At 36.8% G+C, this 27375-nt stretch overlaps 1 protein-coding gene and 1 long non-coding RNA gene across 6 annotated transcripts; one reads left to right on the top strand and one right to left on the bottom strand.

Annotated features, from left to right (window-relative positions):
• The first annotated feature begins 5736 nt into the window (after positions 1-5736).
• On the top strand, positions 5737-17489 carry LOC114362832 (myocardial zonula adherens protein-like). Of its 5 annotated transcripts, none has more exons than XM_028318374.1 (8): positions 5737-5755; positions 6830-7347; positions 10079-10265; positions 12611-12735; positions 14755-14903; positions 15405-15562; positions 16320-16353; positions 17286-17489. In XM_028318374.1, exons 2-8 carry the CDS (start codon positions 7077-7079, stop codon positions 17472-17474), a joined length of 1113 nt encoding a protein of 370 aa, XP_028174175.1. In that variant the 5' UTR covers positions 5737-5755; positions 6830-7076; the 3' UTR covers positions 17475-17489. The 5 variants fall into 5 exon arrangements, with proteins under 5 accessions (XP_028174175.1, XP_028174174.1, XP_028174173.1 ...); XM_028318373.1 differs by lacking the exon at positions 5737-5755 and adding an exon at positions 5762-5872; XM_028318372.1 differs by lacking the exon at positions 5737-5755 and having other exon boundaries at positions 6199-7347; positions 16320-16359; positions 17292-17489.
• Positions 17490-23793: 6304 nt separating this feature from the next.
• On the bottom strand, positions 23794-24952 carry LOC114362836 (uncharacterized). Its single transcript, XR_003656714.1, has 2 exons — positions 24783-24952; positions 23794-24225 (listed from the first exon to the last, which is right to left on the bottom strand). It is a non-coding gene; the product is annotated as an uncharacterized LOC114362836 (long non-coding RNA).
• Positions 24953-27375: the final 2423 nt, after the last annotated feature.

The following is a 27375-nucleotide window of genomic DNA, read 5'->3' as shown; positions in this document are numbered from 1 at the left end:
ATTTTATACACTATTTTTAAGTATTAAAAACTTTATTGCACACAAAATAAATTGTTTGTACAAAAAGCTGACATAATGCCACATGGATTTTCCACTTTGCTTGTGGCATTACAAAATCCCACCCTGTATACTATACCAAATCGGATAAGTACAGTTATAAATAATTATACCAAATCACGATCAACTGACATCTTACTCTAAAAATTAATCTAACTTTAGATATGTCTTTATTTGCTTTTTTAGATTTTCGTGGCTTTTCGTACTCGTATTTTATAGTACCTACCTTTTACTTTTTCAAAAGCTGTAAATAAATGCATTAAACTTGTTATTAGGAACACCTACATGGAAATTAGAGCTGTGACAGACAGATTCATCGCTCGTTCAAATATAACAAGTTCCATCATTGATGGTGTCATACATAATATTAATTTTTTGCTAAAAGTAGTTCTGGAAACAAGTCCGACCGGACATCGAGGCATTGACCTCTTATACTCAAGGTGATTTACCGTACTAATGCTTGGGTATACAAATCTCAGACAGAATAAATTGCAAATTAATTTGTTTAGCTATTTAAGACTAGCTTTTCGCCCGCGGCTTCGCCCGCGTGGAATTTTGTCTGTCACAGAAAACCTTTATCGTGCGCCTCCCTGTTTCAAAAACCGGGATAATAACTATCCTATGTCCTTTCCCGGGACTCAAATTATCTCTATGCCAAATTTCATCAAAATCGGTTCAGTGGTTTAGGCGTGAAAGCAAGACAGACAGACAGAGTTACTTTCGCATTTATAATAAGTATTAGTTATATTATCTGTGGTATTAGTATAGATTATGAAAATAATAATCATACTCTACGTGCTCTCAACTTCACATCCTTATGATTTAAATAAGCTTTTTAGTACTATACTAATTAAGGTACTTAGTGACTGAGTTTCTTGCGCTGCTTCTTCTCAGCACTGGCCCATTTATTGTCCCGAAGCAGTGGTAGGGTTAATATTGGGACGTGTAAAAGTGCTTTTTAAAAGCCTATTTGAACAAATAAATGAGTTTTATGTATGTACTTTTGCCTAAGGCTTTGCCAGAGTGTATTTCAGTATGTCGCTGAAAGAAATCGAATGTAGGCCATTTTATGGCATATTTAAGCGAAATATTTCTTCGCCATATAGGTAACTAAGCATCGCATCATTTTTAAATGGAATTAAATAAGTAGTCCGTCCCTTAACTTGTCCACTTTTGTTCCTAACTCCGTGGCCTGCCCCATGCACAAAGGGGATATCGCAACGAACACTGATGTCCCAGCTAACCGTTTGGGTGCGGACAGTCCCAGCGGGCATTAACGACAATACAAAGTGAGGGAAACTCATAAGAAAAACATGGGAAAAAGGGCCCTAATTAATAATTTTCCAAGCAGTTTTAAAATTTTTATTCATAACGTAATGACAAGTTTTATTACGAAGTAAGTAGGTATAGTTCCAAAATACTGGACTGTCCTGTCGATGACATTGACAGAGTGGGGCGCCACCGTCAATACCGGATCGCTGGTTCAGATTTTTACCATATTGGAAACCATATAGTTGAACGATGATAGCGCCCCCCTGGCATTGAGTTTGGCGGGACAGTTCAGCGTGGGTCATCTATATCTACTGGGGCAACACATAAAACGTTTATCATACGTAATCCTTTTATATATTTTACATTTCGACCTTGTACTATTTAACCGAAACGAATTGTTAGGAGTAAAGTCCTTCAATGAAAATGAGGAAGAAAATGGAAAACGCTAGTAAGGTTTGCGAACCCCTCAATATTACGATATAGACATCTGTCGGAATAAAGTGGAATCAATTTGTAACTCGAGCAACGTTCTTCTTGGTTGATAGCATTCACGTTGTTACTAGTTTGACAATAAAATAACAGATGGCGTTACAGGCCCGCAATAATGATATTAAAAATTAGTGACGTTCGTCACTATAAAATAATTAATTGCATAACGGTACACCGTTATTGAATAATTGTTGTTATATTAGCTTGATAAACGGATGATGGGCAACTAAACAAATAGAACATTTTGTTCTAAACAATTTAGTAATATCACGGTTTAAAAATGTACTACATTAATAATATTTTAAACTAAATCATGAAAACACAGAAAACTGCAATCCAAAAGATATTTTATGATTTCAATGTTGTTATTATTGTTTGAACGTCAGGTACAGCCAGGTTCCTCTTTTTGGATTAAAGCTTTTCTACACACCTTTTAAATCGCTTTGTTAGTTATTATAATTATGTATTTAATAATTTATGTCAGTATGTTTAACTTTGTGTGTGGGTGACGTTGAACGTTTAGAAACCACAAATTGACAACCATCAATTATTTTTGTTGTTAATTTAACTTTAGTGCTAATAATCAGTAATTAGTATTAATAGAACAAGTGGCTATGCTATCATCCGTCAGACGTGTGTCGGGTCATCGCTCGTGATTCATCGCCTGACGCATAATGTGAGCAAATGTTAGTAATTTACACACATCAATAAGTACGAGGAAAGCATGTAATTATATTTCGTAAACTGATTTATATTCGATTGTTTTCCTTCAAGCATAAAGGCTTGCACTCAAACCGTATCGATTTTGTATAATGTAAGGCCATGTAGAATACCAATAATGTTAAATGATGCAGATCTGCTTACCGATTACTTACCTTTGTTCTTTTTGTTTTATGTTGACTTAACAGTAAATCAAGCAAGAGTAATGAACAATTTTTGTTTTTGTTCTTAAAGTAGGTAATTAATTATATTATTTCCTTGAGCTCGATAATTTTATGAACAACCATAGCATACTGACATCCTCGTGTCTTGTAATTTGGGTAGGTAATTTGTGTCATCAAACTATCGAGAATCATTATGGTTTTTATTTAGTAATTTACTTGTCCCCGCAAATATTTTGGTAAAAACCAAACACATTGAACGTCAATAGATCCATTCATTTCTGATTTTAGAAATGTAATGAACACTATCGCTTTGTTCTCGTAAGGCAATGGCCTGATGTTTACTGCGAAGGATTAGTCAAAACGTGTTTTTACATTATTACTTGTAAGTTGTAACTGGTGTTATTGACTCATGGTGCCATGTATTTAATTTTCTGTCATTTTGTAGACAAACATGTAACCTACTCTAGTTGAGATTGAGAGTGAATTTATTTTAGAATGCAAAAAATCTGTAAGATTGTTTATTTTGAACTTTTTTGTTTCGAGGTTTGTTCTATGATACAGTAACAGTATAAGAACTGGATGAAATTGGGAACTAAAAACTAAACCATTTGCTGTTGCTTTGGTCTCTAACGCATGATGTTTTCACCTATAATTAAGTTTGCATTTAACAAGTGTCATTTTTTATAGTTACTTTTGTGAAGCCTCAATGTAACCTTGTTGGTGTTCAAATAAATAAATAAATAAATAAATAAACAATACCTTAGTGCCTACATACTAGTTACCTATAACGTAGACCCAAAAACATCAAACAGTAGCGTTTAAATTCTTATCTTTAATCTAAATTGTTAACACAATCATACACGTATAAGGAAACTAATGGTCCTTAATTTCAAAGACAAATTGGTGCGCCCGGATGTTACAGATACGAATTTGTTTTACGAATTGAATTCTATTGAAAGGACGCATTTGTCGTAACGGTCAGCTAATGACAGATATGTAAGCCCAATATTAATCATTTGAGAGCTCTGTCATATACAGTTATCGAGCGTTAATGCGAAGAAAAAAAAGATTAATAACCACTATTATTTCTTTATTGCGGTTCTTCTAAAGCATTAAAAATGTTTATGGGATTCTATTTGATTTAGAGTTCAAGAAAGTAGATTTAATCAATTTATTATTAATTTTACTATTGGAGCATTTGACACTGTATCTACTGGCTTAGTTAGCTATAGCTATTGATTTATTTAGTTTTTGTCCATTATTTTGTTGTTTGAATAATGTAAATCATTTATTGAAATTCATTCAACTACATAATAGTAAAAAGTTTTCTACCCAGCCAAATAATTTTATATAACTTGACTGTCTTTAGATGCTACTACAAAATCTTAGTCATTTATAACCGATTTCTAAATATTTGCAATACCTTAATAGGAGATTTTATAATGTGGTTGGTATGACCTATGATATTTACTTCGTATAAGTACAGTGAACCACTTGGTTGATGTCTGCGTGGTATAACTTTTGCAATAAACTTGTGCCGATCCTGTTACCGCCTACGCTGGCAAGTTGACACATCTAATGTGGGAGCCTGGAATGTCACTGGATCAATTGCATAGTCCATAAAACTTTTAATTGAGCAAAAAAGCAGTTCATTGTAACCATCATCATTAATTTAGGTTTGTTGTTAGGCTGATGAACTGCTGTCGACTTTGCAACTAATGAATTATTCTTGTCCAAGTAAATTACAAATCTCGTAAGTCGTAAGTCTAAGTAAGAAGTATTGCTTAAATTCAGTAAATTTTTACTTTGAACCAATGTAAACAATCCTACTGAAGAACTCCTTCTGAGGATAACAAAGTGATACAGAAATAGAATGTACTCGAGAGGTGAACGATCCTGGAACATAATATTATTTGCTCATAAAAATTATAAACTAAATTAAACATGTGACTCACACGTTACAGGAAGTAATAAACATATTGAGCATGTGGGGAACGTGGAATGTTACTGTTTTTTATTGTTTTTGTTCATCTTTGAGTTTTTTGGCCATTTTAAATTTTGAGGATTTTTATAGGTATCATTATAGATAACTAAATTTAGATACGTTGGCAACATTAATAGAGTTCAAAACTAAATGAAAGGTATGCTTGCTTAAGAGGTAATCCAATTTATTCATTGAATGGCAGTACCAAAAGTGTGTTATTTAACGAATGTATGGAACCGGACTACTTATCGTCAGATCGGATTACCTTGTCTGGGCTACCGCTGGCAGAGTTCATTACAATGGCAAGCCCCGGGGTGACCCCATTTCCTAAATATGGAAAAGTTTTGTAAGGCTATCCGGCTTGCTTAAGCACTTAAGTACCTCACCTTCGATTTAACTGTTTTTGCCGAACTCTTGCTCTTAAATATTTTTACATGGCTTTTTGAACCTTGACATTTGTTTGTTTGGTGTGATCTTGGCCGATAAAGTTTCAATTGCGTCTGTAAACTTGTAATTGAAATTTCTGATATAACTGTTCCAGGAAAATTCTTACGTCTATTTTTTTTAATGTTTCTGAATGTAAGTAGTACCTATTAATAGAACCACAATAAAATTAGCGTAACGAAGAAATTAAATCATTATGATTCAAACAGATTTTATTCAAATATCATTGTATTTTTCTCATTTTCTTTCTACGCGTACAATGATTAATGCACTGGGTGAAGATTTGTAGACCTAATAATGCAAAAGCCAAGGTAGTGTATGTGTATCGATTTGTAAGTAGGTACTATTTATTATTCTAAACAAATAAAGAAATTTTGACTTTGACTGTAAAAATGTAAATGATGGTGGTTTCTTTTAAGAATATAGAATAAGCATTGAATTTTGCAGAATCCAGTGCACACCAGACTAGACTTAACAACACTGGGTATTCAGCTGGCATAAGATTAAATGCGACACATTGCTGTCGCGACAATTAAATCACTTTACAAGTCTCACCATTCGAATTGGTTGCCCACACGGCTTGTCTTGTGACTTGTCGTTTATTCTAAAGACAAGACGCTGTTTGGTAGGTCGTCGTTTCAGTGGAAACAGTTTAAATTTAGAATATCCGTTCGTCCAAACTTGGATGAAATGCGTTCAGTGCGTCTTCAGCTTGGTCTTTGACACGAGCTGCGGTTGTCAGGTGCATAGTGTTTTTTTTGTGCCAATCTGTTGAATGATGGGAGTGTTTGTCGTGACTACTTTATGTTAATTTAGTTTTTATAATAGCACGTTTACGTTTTAGTGCAAGATTTGAATTTTAATTCTACTGTTGGTTGTGTGTGTGTGTTTGTGTAATTAACTAGAAATGGAACTCTTTCACCCAAGAATTTGGTATAGTATGAGAAATTAAAAAAAAAGATTCATAACATTCATTGTATTAATCAGTAAGCGATAGAACAAAGAACAACATCTGAAAATAATAATTATTATACACTTTTTATTATCCAATTAGATAACCTTGTGAGTCATGATTATGATTCAATAAAACAAGTTATCAATAAACTTTGTAAAATTTCTTAAAATATTGACAGAAGATAAAAAACATAGGCAATCATCTTATCTAGGTTACACAAGTAATTACACATTCAACAATACATTAACAATTTCTAATGATATTTTCCACTCTACAGCATCTAGAAAAGTTAAAGAATAAAATCATAATAATATGAAGTATGAGTTGTTGAAACCAACTAACCCAAAAAATCAATAACCATCAAAAGAATGACTGTGCTATAATTACCTACTTATGTCCATAAAAATTAAGCTAATGTGATGTTATGAAACATAATGTTTATGATAAGATAGTATCGTTCTACATTCATTAATAACAACGATAATATTGTACTTTATCTACAAAGACATGCAACATCGATTCCTTCTAAATACTAACAAATTCTAAGAATGTTTGATGAAATGATGCCATGAAAGGTTGAGACAGCATCTAACGTAAACAAAAAGCGTAAACACCGAATCCAATGACTCACAATGACGAAGTTTTCATTATCATATCACAACACGCATACATTACTAACGTTAGTTACGATCTAGCACTCGACAGACATTCTCGTGTTTAATTCACGTTTATTTTCTTTATCAGCTTGTTTTTACGTCGATTCATCAAGGTCGATTTATTGAGTGAGCGCAGTTGACACACTTAAAGGTGTCGCATACGTAAAATCGCACATTATCCTTTAGCGAGAACAAAGGCTTTTATTTGCAAATTTACACTCCGGAGACCGACACACCAGCCTGTTGATCGGGACACGTGTCCTAGACGGTACATACGTGAAAACGGGACGATGCGAGCGTTCGACGCGCGCGTGTGATAAAAATCGAATGCAAAAATGATTAAAAGGAACGGTGATAATGTGTTTGCGATCGCGTCGAGTAACAATCAGTGTCAAGGCGCGCGGAGTGCCGTCTCGCTCTACCCGGGCCCGGGCGGCGCGGCCACGAGGATACCGCGCGCCACTGCGGGCAGGATGACGCCGCCCGACGCGCCACACCACTCCAAGGAGGCGAACATCGCGCTCTCCACATACGTCGAAAAGTGGAAAAACAGATATGAAGAGTCCGAAAGAAAGCACAAAGCGTACCTCCTCAAATCCGAAAAAGGTCAGTCTTGATTTACTTTCGATGGAAAATCTTGTTTTGGTTTCAATTTTTGCGGTTGCATTTTGCGCATGCTCCGAAACCTCGAATGGACATAATATGCAAATGAAAACGCGGATGTAAAACCCTATTCGCGTATTTGTCGGATTATGACAGATGTAACCTGTTGCTTACACATTAATTCGGTAACTCCTATCTAGATACCTAAAGAAGTTTGCCAGTAAACTTTGATAACTTTTATCATAATATTTCCTTAGATCTAGATTGTTTCATTGCCTGATGTAAAACCAGTTATCGAACTGCGCAATATCTGACGTATATGCGTTGAATGTGCAAAAGAAAGGAAACAATAACTATTTATTTTATTATTATATAAAATAACGAAGCACGTTATTTTTTGTAATTACTGACATCACTATTTTTTATGTTTTTTGTTTTGTTGATTACGAAATGTCAAAACTGTCAAAAAAGTCAACAAACAAAAAAATGGATTTTGATTTTGGGTACTGTGCTTGTTGTTTTTGTTTAATTAATTAATTATTTAAAAATAAAGTAAGTAACATAATCATACATTGATTGTCTGAATCTTAAACTAACCAATTTCAACGTTGGTAACTTTTTAGTGGGCACATAATTATATTTTAATTATTTTTTTGGTCACCTTCATTTAAATTTCTTACCCTCAGACCTATTCTTCTAAATTCAGATTTAAAACAAGCCTTTCTACTCCATTTTTAATCAAGTTATCATGATTGTTCTTCATCTTACTACATTCGCAGGTAATTTTCCTAATTAATGCATTCCTCATTGAATATTTGGAAATGGTTAACTTCTTAGGTTAATTTACAACATACCTGCAAGCTTAGCCTGCAAGATAGAGTTAAATTTACTTATTCATTAATTTCCTTTTTAAAACTGAAAAAAAAAACAATAACCACTAGGCATCTTACTTTGTTATGCAAGTAATGGTTTCTTTTTATGTTGATTGATTTGTGAGATAGATTTCTGGTTGAATAACTACTAAATTAAATTACAATACTGCAATATTGCAAATTTAATTTGAATCATTACTCAGTTTATTTATATTTAGGTCTAGGTCATATTCATCATAAATGTATGAATTTGTTGGGTTTTCCTTATTTTGTTTACAATACCTGATTTATGGTGTCATCATAATACTGACGATTTGATAAGATATCTAATATGTTGTCACCAAATAAGGAAGGTGTGAAAACATATAACAAACAACGAAAAATTGTTATGCTCTTGAAAAATACTGTCACCATTTCTAATATCTCTGATGTCACTACAATATCATTTTCCAATGTCAATAAATAATTGACTAAATATTTAAACATCTTGAAGACGAGCCAGTTTTTGGTGCATTTAAAACGCATTCACCGCTCATTATTATAATAAACGTTTTCTGTAGCTTTCAGTATGGACAAATCTGGACAATATCATTCAAATTTATTAAATCGCTAATTACACAAAACTTTACTTTTTTATTATGTTGACTAGATAACAGATAAATAGTTAAAAGGGATATTTAACTTAAATGTCTTGAATCCCAGTGTACTTTGGCTCAATCATTACACTAATATTTGTCACTAACTATTGCACCAGTTTAGGTGTCAACTTAGCTTGCTCATAAGTTAGGCTAATCTTCACCTTAATATGAATCAGTTCAATTATATTTATTATAGTTTTCCTGGAAATATATCCAGTAAACTGTTTACGTAAAAAACCTTACTATAAGCTTTTTGGGAAGTGACCATTCTATACACAGCATGCAACTCCAAAAATGGACTACGTTTACATACATTGTATACTACGTACAAGTATGGGAGAAAATGTACAATTATGTCCTCAACGTGACCTCTTAAGAGACGTACAATCAGGCCTACTTTGTATGCTTTAGATCTTGAAGGCTGGCAAGGGAGACTTAATTATTACCTGCTTGTAAAGTCAAATTTGTTTCATAGTCCATCCATACTTCCATAGTGGATTGTAAACATTATTTTTCTTATTCTAGTTTCTTTGAATGCCAGATGTAGTGTCGTCAAGTAAATATTATTGATCTTTTAAAGTGTATTTTCCCTATTGACTTATAGAAAGACTCTCAGTATCCTCAACATTAATGTCTGTAATCAAAAACTTGAATCTTTAAGACAATTTGGTATCAAAGTTATTTGGCTAATTACAAAATTGTTGTTGCCAGATTCAACTGGCGTGGACTATGGCAACTTAGCACAGTTAAGGCATTGAATTTTGAACTTAATGTAAATGAAATAAAATTTAAAATGGATTCAAGTATTTATTGGCAACTTCGCGCAGTTAGGGCATTGAATTTTAAACTTTATGTAAATCAGTGTTTTTCAACCTGTGGGCCGCGACCCCCTGGGGGGTCGCGAAGCCTCTTTAGGAGGGTCGCGAGAGCTCGTAAAAACTACCTCAGTAAAAAATCTGAGAAGTTTTAAAGATAGATTTATTCGAAATCTAATAATGCAAATGCATAAATGTTGTATAGATTGAAGAATTCGGTCCTTACAACATCTTTGTAAAAGGCATGAAAAAAAAAGCGAACGGTCGGGGGGTCGCAAAAATTTTTTCATACTAGGGGTCGCGTCATGAAAAAAGTTTTCAACCTTTTTTCATGACGCGACCCTTCATTTAGATTGTAAATGAAATAACATTGAAAATGGATTAAAAAAATATTTTTCTTTTTTCACAGCGAGACGGGAGTACGATGACCTCCAACGCCGCCACAACATCCTCACCGAAGAGAGGAACCATCTGGACGCCGAGCTGAGAGAGAGGGAGAGAGAGCTGAACAAGCTTAAGAATGTCTCCGAAAAGCTGTTCAGAGAGTACCAGCAGCTGAAGAACCAGCATGAAGTCGACACTGGAGTTATGCATAAGTGAGTCACTTGATTTTAAACATTGTTATGCATGTTTTTACGGACAAAACTGATTTAGGGAACTCATAGACATGGCATAGCAGAACTGACGCGACAGCAAGGTTCTGGAGTGGAGGCCACGTACCGGAAAATACACCGTGAGACGTCCACCCACAACGTCGACCGACGACTTCATAAATGTAGCTGGATGCAGGCCGCTACCAACTGGGCGACATGGAAATCATTGGCGGAGGCCTATGTTCAGCAGTGGACGTCCTGTGGCTGAGATGATGATGATGAGGTAATGGGTGTGCTAAGGAGGGCAGGCGAGGGTAGCACTTTGTTATACCAACTAACTTTAACTTGCTGGCCCGGCGGACTTCGTAAAAAGAAAATCGCCTATTTTCAGCAGGGCTATTGTAGGGCTATTCTTATGGTAAAATATTTTTCAAATCTTTCCAGTAGTTTCGGAATCTATTAAAATCAAACAAATCTTTCTTGTTTATAATATTAGTGTAGATAAAACACCCTGTATACTACGCCATACGTCCTACATTCACAACCAAACTGTCCTGTAACTGCTAAATGACTTTAGTTGGTTAACCTTATAGATTAGTTCAGGCGTTGTCAACCACTATCCGATGTTATCTGCCCATTAGCTGAACGATTTTTAATGTGTTCCTTATCTTATCTCTAGAAAAATTCGACTTTTGAAATATATTGATCTTTGTGCTTCTATTTCAGTATAGAATTAAACTGAATAACTTTTAACACACATTTTTTAACACATTGCATGCCGTGGCAGCCTTTAATTAAGACAACACTTAGTTCTAAACACTTTTAGTTATAGTAATTCCATGTATGCGTGTTTTTCTTGTTGGTTGTCCTAATAAATAAAATAAAATAAGTAATAATACGGCTCATATTTTACCAGATTGCCGGAAATGGCCGGGTTACAAAAGCGTTCGCGGGTTCGAATTTCGATGGTTACTTATTAAAATGTTAGAATTTCAGACTTGTATAATTCAAACTAATATGTATGATTAGAAAAAAAAGCTTCGCGGTTAGAGCAGTCGCCTGGCAAGCAAAAGGTCGTGGATTCAATTCCCACCTGAGGGCTAACGTAACACCATCGATTTTGCAAGTTTGAAAAAAAAATGCTTCATTGATATCCGCCTTCTAGTCGCTATAAATAGATCGTAAATGAAGGTTCTATTATTAATGACCAAGGATATTAATAATAAATTATATATTTAGGACAACTCTAACTTGCAAGAAAGATCAGCATATCAATATATTACCAATTAAAATATATTTATAATTAAAATCAATATTCCTCTATAATATGGTCAAACTTAATAACATTAACTATATTATGTTATTATGTAATCATGCATATCGAATTTAATTTACATAAATTAATATTGAAATCCACTTTGAACCAGCATATTTATCAATTTCTGTCGCCACGCGCTTTCTACGCTTATACCGAGGCATTTAGTTGCAAAAATTATGATAAGTATGCAAAATAAGGATTTTATAACTGTTTTCACATTTGGTACATTTTTAACGCAGTTTACTTCCGGCTGTGGTGTTGGCGTGACCTATTGGAAAGATTTTTTTAATTAATTTAAATATGAAGTGTTCTCGAGTGATTAGTTAAAAGTGGTGTTATTAAAATATAGGACAAAATGTAAGTTGGAAAAGTGTACATATTTGAATGTAGAATCGTGCTTAGTTTAGCAATTTTCACATATTTGTGTCTTAATGACTGATTGTCATTTAGTATTTTCTTTGTTGAGAATTATGTTCCTGTAGGAAAATTACTTTCCCACTACTGCAACTCCTGTGTAGCCCGGATCTATCTAAAAACCCAACCAGTGTAGGTCAAGTATGTCCCGGGGGAAGTTAAACTGTCATTGGACCCGCAACGAAATTAATCAGAATAACATAGGAGGAGTTCGAAGTTAAGATTCGATTTCCCTTGCCCTCCAGTGCAAAGCGGAGATTTCAAGCGATTTTGTGACAAAATAATTTTTGCAGGTAGCTGCTGTTCGTGGTGTATATCTTTTCATACGGGTTACTTAAATCTTTAGGTGGCAGTTCGCATCCAGACTGAGACAAGAGACCGCCACCGTTACTTGAAGTGCTATAAGCGAGCGAAACAGAGACTGGAGACAGAAACCTAAGTGTTTAGTTTATCTCTGTAACCGCCACCTTTTGTTACCTGCTTTGCACTGGAGGAAGTATAAATAATTGTATTTAAGTAGTAGATTGAACCCTGACTGCGCCTGAATTAGGGTTATGTTAAAAAAAAAAAACAGCCTGTAAGTATAGTATTTTAAGCAAAAGTATGTTGTCGCCAGGGTTATGCAGCAAGCTGGCGAGTGGTACAAGCAAAACAAGCAGCTGAAGCGCCGCAGTACCGCGCTGCTTCAAGCGCTGCCGGCGCGCGCCGTTGACATCGACCTCACCGACTCTACTGACACAGGTAAACCATAGAGATATACAGGGTGTTGGTTTCAATCCTCGCCATATTTAGGTAGTTGATTAAGTAGCTTATTCTGATCACGAATCAGTAAAAAAATTAACTTCGAAAATAAATTAAAACGAACTTTAACTTTAGGTACCTAGTTAAAGAAAAACACCTTTTACACTACCTACTTTACGTGACTTCCTTCAGTAGGTTATCCGACGTGATATGATAAGCGAGCGATCCGCGTAGCTCGATGGGTGCCGCGGTGTAAACTATTGCAGTATTACGAGCCATAGTTCAGTTGATTTCGCACGGTAATTATTCGCTAAAAATAATACCACTTTCGTTTGTAAATTTTTTTGTGGGATAATGCGTTTATACAAGTCATAATAGATTGAGGATTAAATCAACACTCTGTAGAGAGATGCGGACTAATGCGCTGAGTTCGAAACTCAGTGTCGCATTAGAAATTCACACACACAAAGTAATCAAAATATGTGCTCATTATCCACTGCGGTATCAGTACTCAACGTTCGAATAATCTTTAGTACTACGCAAGCAATGTAAACTGTTTACATTAAGACGTCGCTACTGTCATCATTGCTGTCACGAGCAATGTGTTCTGTTTTTGGGCATATTGCTGCGACACCGGCCCCGCCCCCTTGTCACATCTCCCTTTAGTTTCTGTGATCTATGTAACTAATCTAAAGCTTTTTTCGAACTACTCGAGTAATTTAGTAGAGTAACTCGCCTTTAGTAACTAAACTACAGTTACAGTACAGTTTTTTTTACTAACAAAAACTGTACGCACTTTTGTCGAGTACAGTTATATTTATAACAATGAATACTATTTTAAAGACTGTAAACCCTTGAAAAAGATGCTGACAATAGGGACTGAGTTTCTTGCGCTGTTTTTTCGCGTCAGCTCGGCGACTTAGACGCGACGACATGGTGCGGGCGACAATTTCATATATTTTGTTATAAAGATTCGCACACTGAGGGCTATCGTTTTTATACTTAACAGTTGGCACCCCTGGCGATTGACAGGACCTTACTCTACAGTGGCGCCATCTTGATGAGTACAAATGCGATAGTCCTCCTACCACTTTAGCGCTCACCAGTTGGTGCCACTGTCTTCGCTACTAGTAAGTGACAGGACCTTACTCTACAGTGGCGCTAACTGGTGAGCGCTAAAACGATAGCTCTCCTTGGCGTCAGAGTCGCGACGACAAGCTAATATATGATAATTGATAAGAATAAGCGTTTAAAAAAAGTCCGGTCGCCGAGCAGATAGAATTTCGTCCTAACCTCAAGCAAGCTACCTAGCCTTATCGCTCACCCGTAATTATATTGCTGTCGCACTCGCACACTCACCGTGGCTGCCCGTCGCACAGTCGCGACAGCAATATAATTACGCGCGAGCGATAAGGATGGGTAGCTTGGGGTCATTGGACGAAATTCTATCTGCTCGGCGACCGGACTTTAGTTGTTGCTGTCACGTGTCGCCCAGTGTGCTACGCTTAAAGCTAAAGCTTGGTCCGTGAGCACGCAGAATTTTGTCCAATGAACCCAAGCTACCCATCCTTATCGTTCGCGCGTAATTATGTTGCTGTCTCACTCGCACACTCACCGTGGCTGCTCGTCGCACAGTCGTGACAGCAATATAATTACGCGCGGGCCATAAGGATGGGTAGCTTGGGGTCATTGGACGAAATTCTATCTGCTCGGCGACCGGACGTTAGTTGTCACTGTCACGTGTCGCCCAGTGTGCTACACTTAAAGCTAAAGCTTGGTCCGTGAGCACGTAGAATTTTGTCCAATGACCCCAAGCTACCCATCCTTATCGTTCGCGCGTAATTATGTTGCTGTCGCTGTTGCGACTGTGCGACGCGCGCCCGCAGTGAGTGTGCGAGCGCGACAGCAATATAATTACACGCGAGCGATAAGGATGGGTAGCTTGGGTTCATTGTACAAAATTTTACGTGCTCACGGACTAGGCTTTAGTCGTTAACAATCTCTATTTGCTATCTCCAGCGTCAGATACCAGCAGTAACGAGGAGGTGGAGTTCCTGAAGCAGACGGTATGCGAGCTCAGCCGGCAGACGGCCGAGCTACAGACCGAGCTCAGCGCGGCCAAGCTGCACGAGTTCGAAGCTCACGAGCTCAATGTGGCGCTCGCCCAGGTATGGTTGATAATCTATTTATTTATAACAAAGTCGTGTTAGTTTTACCGTTTATAGTTTGAAGAATAGTGGGATAATTATGGTTGGAGCAATTTTTATGATGTTTTTATTTTTGTTTTATAACCTTGTCACTTGGCAGGATAGCACCAACTCCGAAAATATCAATCATGTTATAATTATGTTCCTAGTAAATAAATAATGCTATTATTTTAAAACAATGAATGGATTGATTGAAAAGCGACTAAAATAAATGACTTTTGTAACTGAAAATCAATATGGCTGAATATTATGACTGTATCATCTTACTTTAACTTTAGCAAACGTCAAAAATCTGTCAAACTCCATACATAAAACACCGGTTATTATTATTGTTACGGTTACCGCAACTCAGCTTATGTAAAAAGTTAGCAGAAAGTATTTAAGCTGATTTCGCTTACAATAGTCAGCTAAAAGAAGTTATCTCATGAACCAGTTATGTTATATCATTCCCTCTCGTTCCAGGAAGTAGAAACAGAGCGAGAGAAATGCACATCCCAACAGAAGGAGTTAGAAGAGTTACGCAATCAACTGGAGCGACACAACCGCGTGTCCAAGCTGCTCGTCGACGAAGTGTCCGCGCTCAAGAACAACGCCGACAAGGACAGGGAGATGGCTGAGACGTGAGTGCGACAGGGATAGCAATATTATTAACCTAAAGCTGATGTTAGACGAGTGTATACGACAAAGATAGGTGCCGATGTCCGAGTGCGAGTGCGACAGAAATAGCATTAAGGGTAGAAGTCAATGACAAATAATGTGGGCGCTTAAAGAACAATGAAGATAAGGGTAGGGACATGGTTTAAACGTGGTGCGATAGAGATGTGCCAGCATTGAGTGTGTCATCATCATCGTCATCATTTTAGCCACAGGACGTCCACTGCTATAGGCCTACCCCAATGATTTCTATATGTAGCGGCATCTAGCGGCTTTGTGTTATCTTTATGAGGTCGTCGGTCTCATTGAGTGTGTACTAGGTCAAAATGGGGCATCTATACTTTGTGTTGGCTTATTCCACTATTCCCCGTTGACAATCCCCGTCAACGGGGATAAGTGAACTTTTTGTTCACTATTCCCCGTTACCGTTAAATGAGGGTTTTCGCGAATGAAAGATCCGCTAGATGGCGGGACGTGGATGTGGGGTCCGACTGCTGCGTGATTGGTGGATTTTGACATATCTGTCAATGTCATGTCAAAAATAACCAATCCGGCAGCATTTAGACCTCGCGTCTACGTATTGCCATCTGGCGGATTTTTCATTCGCAAAAACCCTCATTGGATCTTATAATGGGGAATAATGAACTACAAACTTCATTAAAAACCAATTTGTATTTCTGTGACGTATCAATGTACCAAACATTCCTTTCTTCCTCTCTCCAGATACAAATCCGAAGCGCGTGATGCTAAAAAGCGGGTCAAACTGCTCACTCATCAGAGCACGCTGCTCATGGGGGAGTTAGAAGCTGATGAGCGACTCATGCTGCTTCTGACCGAAGTGGACAGCCTCAAGGACGCGTTGGAGAACCAGGCGCTCAGGCACCACGAACAAGTGGAGGAGTTGCAGGTATGAGGAGCTAGTTACAGAGAAATTGAAGAGTTTTAGGTATGAAGGAGCGATTTGAAGAACTGCAGGTAAGAGGAGTGATTGAAGAGCCGCAGGTATTAGGAGTAAGTCGAGGAGATGCAGGTGTATGAGGACCTAGTTGAGGAGCTACAGGTGTGAGGAGTGATTAAGGAGCCGCAGGTATTAGGAGTGAGTCGAGGTGCAGGTGTCATGAGCAATTGGGGAGCTGTAGGTGTGAGTTGAGGAGCTGTAGGTGTGAGTTGAGGAGCTGTAGGTGTGAGTTGAGGAGCTACAGGTGTGAGTTAATGAGCTACAGGTGTTAATTAAGGAGCTACAGGTGTGAGTTATGGAGCTACAGGTGTGAGTTAAGGAGCTACAGGTGTGATTTAAGGAGCTACAGGTGTGAATTAAGGAGCTACAGGTGTGAGTTAAGGAGCTACAGGTGTGAGTTAAGGAGCTACAGGTGTGAATTAAGGAGCTACAGGTGTGAGTTAAGGAGCTACAGGTGTGAGTTGAGGAGCTACAGGTGTGAGTTAAGGAGCTACAGGTGTGAGTTAAGGAGCTACAGGTGTGAGTTAAGGAGCTACAGGTGTGAGTTAAGGAGCTACAGGTGTGAGTTAAGGAGCCACAGGTGTGAGTTAAGGAGCCACAGGTGTGAGTTAAGGAGCTACAGGTGTGAGTTAAGGAGCTACAAGTGTCAGGAGTGACTTGAGGAGATGCAAGTGTATGAAGAACTTTAGGAGCTACAGATATGAGGAATTAGCTGCAGGTGTAAGAAGCGGGTCAAACTGCTCACTCATCAGAGCACGCTGCTCATGGGGGAGTTAGAAGCTGATGAGCGACTCATGCTGCTTCTGACTGAAGTGGACAGCCTCAAGGACGCGCTCGAGAACCAGGCGCTCAGGCATCATGAGCAAGTGGAGGAATTGCAGGTAGGAAGAGCTAGTCAAAGAGCAATTGAGGAGTTCTAGGTATGAATAAGAGGAGTGATTGAGGAGCTGCAAGCAAGAGAAGTGACTTGAGGAGCTTCAGGGTTCATGAGCTATTGAGGATTTGTAGGTGTGAGTTGAGAAGCTACAGGTGTGAGTTAAGAAGCTACAAGTGTCAGGAGTGACTTGAGGAGATTCAGGTTTATGAGGAGCTAGTTTAGGAGCTACAGATATGAGGAATTAGCTGCAGGTGTAAGAAGCGGGTCAAACTGCTCACTCATCAGAGCACGCTGCTCATGGGGGAGTTAGAAGCTGATGAGCGACTCATGCTGCTTCTGACTGAAGTGGACAGCCTCAAGGACGCGCTCGAGAACCAGGCGCTCAGGCACCACGAGCAAGTGGAGGAATTGCAGGTAGGAGGAGCAATTGAGGAGTTCTAGGTATGAAGGAGCGATTTGAAGAACTGCAGGTAAGAGGAGTGATTGAAGAGCCGCAGGTATTAGGAGTGAGTTGAGAAGCTGCAGGTGTCATGAATAATTGAGGAGCTGCAGATGTATGAGGAGCTAGTTTACGAGCTACATGTGTGAGGAGTTACTGAGGAGTTGCAGGAGTATGAGAAGCTAGTTTAGTAGCTGCAGGTGTCATGAGCAATTGAGGAGTTGTAGGTATGAGTTGAGGAGCTACAGGTGTTAATTAAGGAGCTACAGGTGTGAGTTAAGAAGCTACAAGTGTCAGGAGTGACTTGAGGAGATTCAGGTTTATGAGGAGCTAGTTTAGGAGCTGCAGATATGCAGTGCCGGTTTTAGTACTACCAGCGCCCTGGGCGAGATTTCTACGGCGCCCCCTAACTGCAATTCAAACCCATACGAAAAAAGGCGAAGGGTAATAATGAAATAACCATTTATGAAAAGAAATAAACATTTATTAAAAAAAACTAATAAAATTTTACTTTTCTAGCCTTTCTATCGGCGAACTCTTTTATTAAGTTATCAAAGTCGATGTTTTCAGCAATTTCATTTTCGATTGACAAAGTTGCCAAGTTTGTCAATCTAGATTGAGATATTGTCGATCGCAGATAGGTTTTTATCAGCTTGAGCTTAGAAAAACTCCTCTCTCCACTAGCAACCGTTACGGGAATAGTTAATAATAGGTATTCGTAATGCTATCCAAACATTTGGATATAGTTCTTGTAAGTTGCGGTCTTTGATAAAATTTAAAACAAAAACAGGAGTAACCACTTTCTGATCAGGCAAAAACGATTTCAGACTTACGAGTTCATCGCACAACATACATCCATCTATTGGCTCTGTGCACGATTACAGCGCCAACTAGCGTCCACAAATTTGTGGGCTCTGTCACATTGACATTTAGGTCGTATATTTGTGAAAAAATATCGAAATGAAAAAATAACAAATATTTTCGACTAATAAATTGTTGCGATACCACGATTTCGGNAAACATTTATTAAAAAAACTAATAAAATTTTACTTTTCTAGCCTTTCTATCGGCGAACTCTTTTATTAAGTTATCAAAGTCGATGTTTTCAGCAATTTCATTTTCGATTGACAAAGTTGCCAAGTTTGTCAATCTAGATTGAGATATTGTCGATCGCAGATAGGTTTTTATCAGCTTGAGCTTAGAAAAACTCCTCTCTCCACTAGCAACCGTTACGGGAATAGTTAATAATATTCGTAATGCTATCCAAACATTTGGATATAGTTCTTGTAAGTTGCGGTCTTTGATAAAATTTAAAACAAAAACAGGAGTAACCACTTTCTGATCAGGCAAAAACGATTTCAGACTTACGAGTTCATCGCACAACATACATCCATCTATATCTGATTTGGAATTTACATTTAATTTCAATTGAAGATCACTACAGAGTTTGATAAGGTCGTGTTTTTCTGGAATCTGTTTTAAATTGTACAAAAAAGACCAAGATTCCGAGTACTCACATAACTGTTCAAATCTTTCGTTGAGTGAAGTTAACGTCGTGTCCAAAAGACAGTTGAAAAATTCAACCTCAAATTTTTTTTCTGGAGAAGTTATAGGCTCATCTTGGGCAGTTTCACCAGCTTGGCGCTTAACACGTCGAATTCTTGTTGTCGCTCTAAACACAGGTTCTATTTCTAACTCTTCAGCCAATTCCTTCGCAGTTGAAATGGCGCTTTTAAAGCCTGTATTTCTATATTCTTCCAAGAAATTGCAGCATTTTTTCAACATGTCTGTGCATTTACCGAGATCCATGTCTGTTGATTGTAGAGATTTACTAACGACATTAATTTGAAAAAGTATGTCATACCAGACAACCAATGAAACTATGAAGCCGAAATCTTTTAGCTGTTCGGCTAGAGTAGTAGCCTCATGAGAGACTTGAANGATGGCGGCGCGGCCATTTTGTTTTTTTAATTTTTTCTCAATTTTTTTAACACATCTTGGCAACCAAAATAAACTCCCAAAAAGGAAAAAATTCAGGATGAAAAACAAAAAAGTTGTTGTCTCAAAAAATGCCGCCATTTTGTTTTTTGGTTCAAAAAATACGATATAGCTGTCTGTCAAAAAATCTAGTAAAAAACAAACACTAACAATTTTACCCCTCTCCCCTCTAAATACCCCAAAAATACCCCTGATCAGTGAGTGAGTGAGTCAGTGAGTAGGAATCGAGCTTTATATAGTATAGACTAGCTTTGGTCGCCCGCTACGCGGGCTACAAAAGCTAGTATTATAGATAAGTGAGTAAGTGTATTATGCCTTCATTTATTAAGTACATTAATAACGTTTGATGAATATTTACGTGGTAGTTTGCCCAAATGTATGTGTAGGTATACTAAATTGCGGAAACAAAAAAAAATTGGTTTGTGTGTTATTTAACTGTATCTAACTCTATAAAATGGTTTATGATAAAAGGATATTATCTCTTCAAAATTTATATAAATGAATGAACTTTACACAATAATATTGATTTGTAATTCTGTGTGTAAATTAATGGCAACTATTGCTTACATAACTACGAATGCATTTATTTAACTAGATGTCTGTAATACAATTTTTATTGGAAAGAAATTGTAAAATGAAATAAGTAAATTTATTATCTGTTCAAGAACATGATCTTTATAAAATAGTGTTACAATAGAGTGATTGTGTAAAAAAAATTTCTAGATAAATTAAAAAAAAAACATGTTTTGATCTTAATTAAATATCAATGAAAATGTAATTTTGAAAATGAATATAGAATTTATTTATGATTGATTATTATTAAATGGTAAATTAATATAAAGTATTTCATAATTTCGGTCAAATAATAAAATTGTGTAATGTCATATTTTTATTTTCTGCATTTGTATGTATTAATGGTATTTTTGTTATCATTTGGAATAATTGGAATATTCATAGATATTTGGATAGTCATTATTTTACATTGTATTTTACAACTACCTACCTAGTTGATTTAAAAATTTTACTCTTTACCAGCCGTTTTTTTTAATCAGGCCATATTTCAATACGATCTACAGATTTATATTTTTTCTAATAGACATAATAATATGTACTTATTTAGATCTAGTTTTATTCAGCAAAAAAAAAAAAAACTTGTAACAAAATGTAAAGTGAAATATGTATTTTCAACAGTACCTACATTACTCCGACATGTTCTATTTAATTGTATTAAATTCAAAATTCAAAATATGTATACTTAAAACAAACAACTGGAATCAATAACATAACAATAATTTTCTAAATTTTTATTATATTTGGTTTAATTTAAAAAAAAATGATAACACATTTTTTTTTCTCAAAATTACGGGGGTGGTGTAGTGTATGACACACCTCTCCTTTTAGGCATAGTTATACTTATAAGTTAGCTGTAAGCCATTTTAGAGTAGTATTAAACCGATCGTCGACGAATTAACATCTTTTCATTCCATCTCCTTGGTCCCCACATTACACAGTCTATTGTTGTCAAAGTGTAAACAAACTTTATTTTAAATGTGTGCAATTGATTTTGTGAATTAAATTGCTAAAATCTTTTTATAGTCGTGAAAGAAAAGTGGTTCATAATGTGTTAAAGTACCTATTTGTCGAAGAGAAATACTAAGGGTTCGGACAATATTTTCATTGAATAATAATTTCCGACAAAGGTTGTCAAATTGACTGACATGTTTATCGTATAGTACAGTCAACTATGAAAATTAGCTGTGGTTTGTTTCAACTACCTATTTTAAAGTTTTTTGTCACTTTGTAAGTGTTGAATTTTATGGAATTGGGAAAGAAGTACCGAGTTTGAAGCGTTTATGAGCAGACATTAAAAAGAAACCACTTTATTTCAGCCAAACTCGAGTATATTTCCACTTACACACTTACACTTCAATTACTCAATATTCAACTCACAATAATTATTATAACAGCTATCGGACATAGATTCGTCAAGTGGTCTGAGTTCTATCGAAGCTAACAGAGTAATGATTCTGAGTGCCTACAACAAGCCTCTCTATCCCCTCCACATTACCACTTCCTTGCCAAACAAGATTGAAGTTTTTAACAGTGTTGCCACTTTTTAACTTAAAATATATACTAAAATCGTAACATTTTTTTAAATTCACTAAAATAATAACAATATTTTCTAAAAATCATGACAACATTGTAGTTGAATATTCAAGTTCAGAATTTGATTATTGATGAATAATAATAAAATCCTACTTGCTCGATTGATGGTTTCATTTAATTTACTTAAACCAGTTTACCTATAATATAATATTTTTTTGTAAATTTATGAAAATATTAAATTAGCCCATAATCCTGAATCCTGATACATAAAGTTATCCTATTAATTTAATACAGGTACGACTGTACCCAGTGTTGCACTATCAAATGCAATTGACGCGCCTCTATGCCAGGGTTTTTATGTTCCTGGTCAGGCTATAAAATAAAATTGTACTTACCTAATTAGTGAAATAATCCGTCATAAAGCAAATACCTACTTAAACACTATTTGTATTTCAACTTTTTGGATAAAACCTATGTCACTCTGTAATCGGCGACAAAAAGAAAAAAACATGCACTTCGTAACTTAGCGTGGACCGCCAGATTACTGCGTCTGTTTGTTTTAAAATATGTTAATTGCGATAACTGTTTTTAAGTGCGTGCTCCGATTGAATGAATAAGAATGAGCTGTGTTCCGCTCCATCAAAAATAACGCCAACTCTTTTGAACTAAAATGTTAAAAAGAGATAGATAATGTGTTTCTCTGTGGTCGGGGATTCCCAGTAAAATAAACTGTATGTATGTAGTGCTACGACCGAACGGATTGAGCACTGCGTTCCATTCTAGTGTTGCCAACACATCGTTTTTTTTTTCGCTTACAGAGATGGGAATATAAAGGGGCGCCGCTTAACGGCGCCCCTCAAAGTCCGGCGCCCCTGGGCGGTCGCCCAACCGCGCCCTACCCTAACGCCGGTACTGCTCCCAGGATTACGGGACCCAGCGCACGGCAAAAAACACGCTGCCCGGATTGTAGAGATGACAGGGTACAACCCGGGAAAACCCCACGGATCCGGGCAATATGCCCCGACGACCCCAATGCCATTCGACCCGGACACACGGCCCCGCCGGCCTAGGCACCCCTATCTACGCCTCAGACACTCAAGCCACTCCGGTCCATTCCTCCGGGGAGGAATAATAGAATAGAAATAAATATATTTGATTTGATTTGATTTGATTTGAGGAGCAGGCAGAGCGACGAATACCGGAGGTCTTGAGCCATAAGGCCTTCCCCATTTGGGCCCGACAGGCCTGCCGACTTGACAGATCCTGCCGCGCTCTGGTTTTGGTTCGCGCCGGCCGCAGTAGGTTATGTGGGCCCCCCCCCGATTGGGGCATCCCCCCTAAAAACCAGCGGGGTTCTCTGGGGGGCCACTTTTTTTTTTTTTTTTTTNTTTCAGCTAAATACAGTGTAATATGCATTAATCTAGACAAAATATTATTCCACCTTGTAGTTTCCTTTCTAATCAAATGTTGCTCTTGACAATCTATTGTTTTTCCCGTTTTTAATCTTAGTTCAGCCTCAATCCATGAGAGGTAAAACTTCTTATGAAAAGTGCTACTTTCATGAACTTTTAACATTTCTGATAAGTGTTTCCAGTCGTTATATCCTTCAGATACTAAATTCGACGTTGAGCTGCTATCAAATAGCCGGCAACAAAAACAGTAAACTCGATTTTTAGAAACTGAGTATATTAACCAACGACGCTGAATTATTTCATTGTTTGCAAGTTTTTTGGTAAAATGAGAATTTGAGAAATGTCGCCCTGTATCATTCTTTGGATAATTATCAATGTGAGTTTGCACTGGGCCATTAGTTATTATATGATCAATAATTTTGCTATTTCGAGTGAGTGGCCAAGTGGCTGGATCCGATATATTTGGAACAAGAGAACTAACGTCATCTAGAATTTGTATTTGTTGTACATCACCAATAGTGTCATCCTGAGCAGCATCTGTAATTGTAACACAACTTGTCTCCTCACTTCGGGAAACTTCGTCCACAATCTCTTCAACAGCTAACTGATCTGACTTGTCAGACAGAGACTCCACTACCGATGCATTCGCTTGTATTTCAGATGTAGATGCCACATTAAGGTCTTGATTTTTTGTTGTGATAATATATTTGCCTATATTCATAAACTTTTTTGTTTTTTCAAATTCCTTTTCTTTTTCTGCTTTTCGTTTTCTATATTTTGACCCAGATGGTTTGCTTTTGAAAGGATCAACGTGTTCAGACATTTTGTACTAATCAAATCTGCAACAAATTAAATCTGCGTAAGTCCGATCATTTCTATAAATTAATTAAATATAACGCTATTGAGTGAGGACGACCAAAAACGCTTTATATTCAGGAAAGCGTTAGCATACACGTGAACTACGATCGAAAAATCTAGGTAAGGTAATATTGTCATGGCAGCGGAATAATTGTGAAATGTTATATTTAAAAGCTTGTGTTACGTGATAGTGCTTAGATTTGTATGAAAAAAATCACGATCATCCACTCGTTCCCGAAAAAATGACTTCTATGTACAGTCAGATGCAAAAGTCGGTGGACACTTTTCACCTTTAACACAAAGGCTTACGAATGAACAGTGTTCATCCACTTTTACACTTGACCGTACCTCCTCGACATTCATTTATTATCTCCGTGTTAAAATTTCATCAACATTATATAGTCAGTTCCAGAGATATTTTATAATATATAATTTACTTTAAATAGATTACCCCACTCCAAACATAACATAAACAAACAAACAAATGTTACCTCTTTAGTATAATAAGTAAAGATAGTTAAAATAAAATTGTACTTACCTAATTAGTGAAATAATCCGTCATAAAGCAAATACCTACTTAAACACTATTTGTATTTCAACTTTTTGGATAAAACCTATGTCACTCTGTAGTCGGCGACAAAAAGAAAAAAACATGCACTTCGTAACTTAGCGTGGACCGCCAGATTACTGCGTCTGTTTGTTTTAAAATATGTAATACTAAGGTACCTGCATGCCAAATTTCAAGCGTCTATCTTACGTAGTTTAGATTTTTTTATACAAGTGTTTTTTCCCGCTAACTCCCGTTCCCATGGGAATTTTGCAATATCCTCTTGTAACTTAGCTTTGACTTTACTAAGGTACCTGCATGCCAAATTTCAAGCGTCTATCTTACGTGGTTTAGATTTTTTCATACAAATGTTTTTTTCCCGCTAACTCCCGTTTCCGTGGGAATTTTGCAATATCCTCTTGTAACTAAGCTTTAAGTTTACTAAGGTACCTGCATGCCAAATTTCAAGCGTCTAACTTAAGCGGTTTAGATTTTTCATACAAAAGGATTTTCCCGCTAATTCCCGTGCCCGTTGGAATTTCGGGTATTCCTTTCTTAATGCACCTCTACGGTACCTAAGCTACGTCCCTTCCAAATTTCAAGTGCTAAATTTGTAAACTATGAAGGGATATGTTTAATCATTAGTATAACATTAATAGCAGGGTTACCATCTGAAATCGGCTATTATTGGCTATTTATGGCTAATAACTGCTTTTAATCCGTTACTAGCCAATTGCTATTAATCGGATTATTAGCACTTACCCATCTCTAACCACACCGCAGCTGCGCAGGCCCCGGCGCGGGGCTTTGCGGTCCGCGGCCCCGAGGCCACGCTAATAGGGTGATGCCTAAACGTCTCCGATCTAGTAATACACTATGTATACCTACAAAAGCATTGTCGTATACCTAGAGTATACTAGAAAAGAGACGTTTATCTTGTGTTGTGATGTAGAATACCTACTTGAAGTTTATACTGAATGTGTAACTGGGTCAGACAGATTCGATCAGCATTTTCTATGAGAGATTTTTGACAAGGCTTCTTCATTTCAGGCAAGGTCGAGTCACGGTCGAGTCCAGTTTATGTATAATTTCAGTCAATTTTTCTACTTCAAGTTTCAGTACCAAACTGAAATTTAATTATTGTTAGTTCTCCTTTTCTTTTGCGAGAAGTAATATAATAAGTAATAATTTAATTGTTCGCATGCACCTATCTCTAGACTAGAGGTTAAAATAATTAACCTGTCAGCTCGCATGCACCCCTGTCTCCAGCAAGGCGGCCATTACGACGCTCCACACGTGCTGTATTGGCACAAATGAGCTAATGCACTTGATTGGATTGTCTCGCTACAGGACTACATTCTCGTCTTATAGAATAGTTACTAGCTATTGCCCGCAACTTCGCCCCTGAATTTAGGTATGTAAAAATGGGATTAAAGTTCCTAAAACTATCTCTATCAAACATCTACAGTTCAATGATCTCAAAGGTGGTGAAAAAGTAAGAGCAAAAGAGTTTATACACTCGGCATCAAATAAATCGCACCTCCCGCGACAAGCACTTATCAAACGTATGCATCCCCACTTCCCACCAACATTGGTACCATTTGAAAGCCTAGTTCTAAACTTCATTTCATTAAAGGAAAGGTTTTTACCCCAAAAATGTGTCATTACAAGGATCCAGAGTCACTTCTTCAAAAAATAGGTAGTTACGCTATAGCCATTTTTTATGACTATAAAACTGTTAAGTTGGGATTAATCGCTATCCATCTGTTAAAGAGGACACGTGAGATCTTTATTTGGTTTTATAACCATAAAAATTGGTCTAATTGATCCCAGAGGTGAGCCCAAAGTGAGGTCTATTTTCAAGTCACATTTATGGTATATGTTAATCATTTATTTAGAAATGAAATGTATTTTTCTTTAAGGATATTTATTGAGCTTTCAAATAACACCAATATTGTTGGGGTACCATGATTGTGTCAGAAGAAAATCTTTAAAGTTCGCGTCGCGGAAGGTGCGGTTTATTTGATGTTGAGTGTATTTTAAGGTGCATGAATTAAGATTAAAAATATAATAAGTAAGTAGGTATCCCGATTTACAATCAATATAATTTTTCCAAAGTATTTTTTGTCTATCCTTATCCCATGGGATTACTTACTCAACTTTCACTGGTTGGGTTTCATTATAGATCTTGCTATAGGTATATGAGTTACAGTGATCGTAGAGAGAGGTCTAAAGATCGTTACATATTTTAGTTGTAATCACGTCATCATTTTTAGAGGGATCTCAAGAATCCGACATATTACACACAATATTTATGCCCCAAACCTTTGCCCGAGGCTGTTAATATGCTGCCCGTGGCTTGCCGCATGACAGAGTTTACTGGAATTCTAATATACGAATAATATTTGGGTACATAATAATGAGAAAGGGCCTGTTTTATTAGTAGTTCAGAGCTTATGTGAACCCAAGTGTTTTCAAGTTAGCGATGGGCTGTTTTGATGAAATTATCAAATATTGACATTTTGGATTTATGAAAATGTTCTACAACGCTCTGTGGTTTCTGATTCTAGCAATAGCTGTGAAT

The sequence above is a fragment of the Ostrinia furnacalis genome, unplaced genomic scaffold (assembly GCF_004193835.3).
Source record: "Ostrinia furnacalis isolate ACB-3 unplaced genomic scaffold, ASM419383v2 OfSCF6789, whole genome shotgun sequence".
Taxonomy (NCBI): Eukaryota; Metazoa; Arthropoda; class Insecta; order Lepidoptera; family Crambidae; genus Ostrinia; species Ostrinia furnacalis.
Note: the sequence above shows the minus strand (reverse complement) of the source record. Positions and strands in the feature narration are given on the sequence as shown.

Bases quoted from the DNA above. Each gene is read 5' to 3' on its own strand.
- LOC114362832 (XM_028318374.1), top strand. From the start codon at position 7,077: ATGATTAAAAGGAACGGTGATAATGTGTTTGCGATCGCGTCGAGTAAC. The intron at 10,266-12,610 runs GTGAGTCACTTG...TGTTGTCGCCAG, and splicing joins GACACTGGAGTTATGCATAA to GGTTATGCAGCAAGCTGGCG. The intron at 14,904-15,404 runs GTATGGTTGATA...CTCTCGTTCCAG, and splicing joins TCAATGTGGCGCTCGCCCAG to GAAGTAGAAACAGAGCGAGA.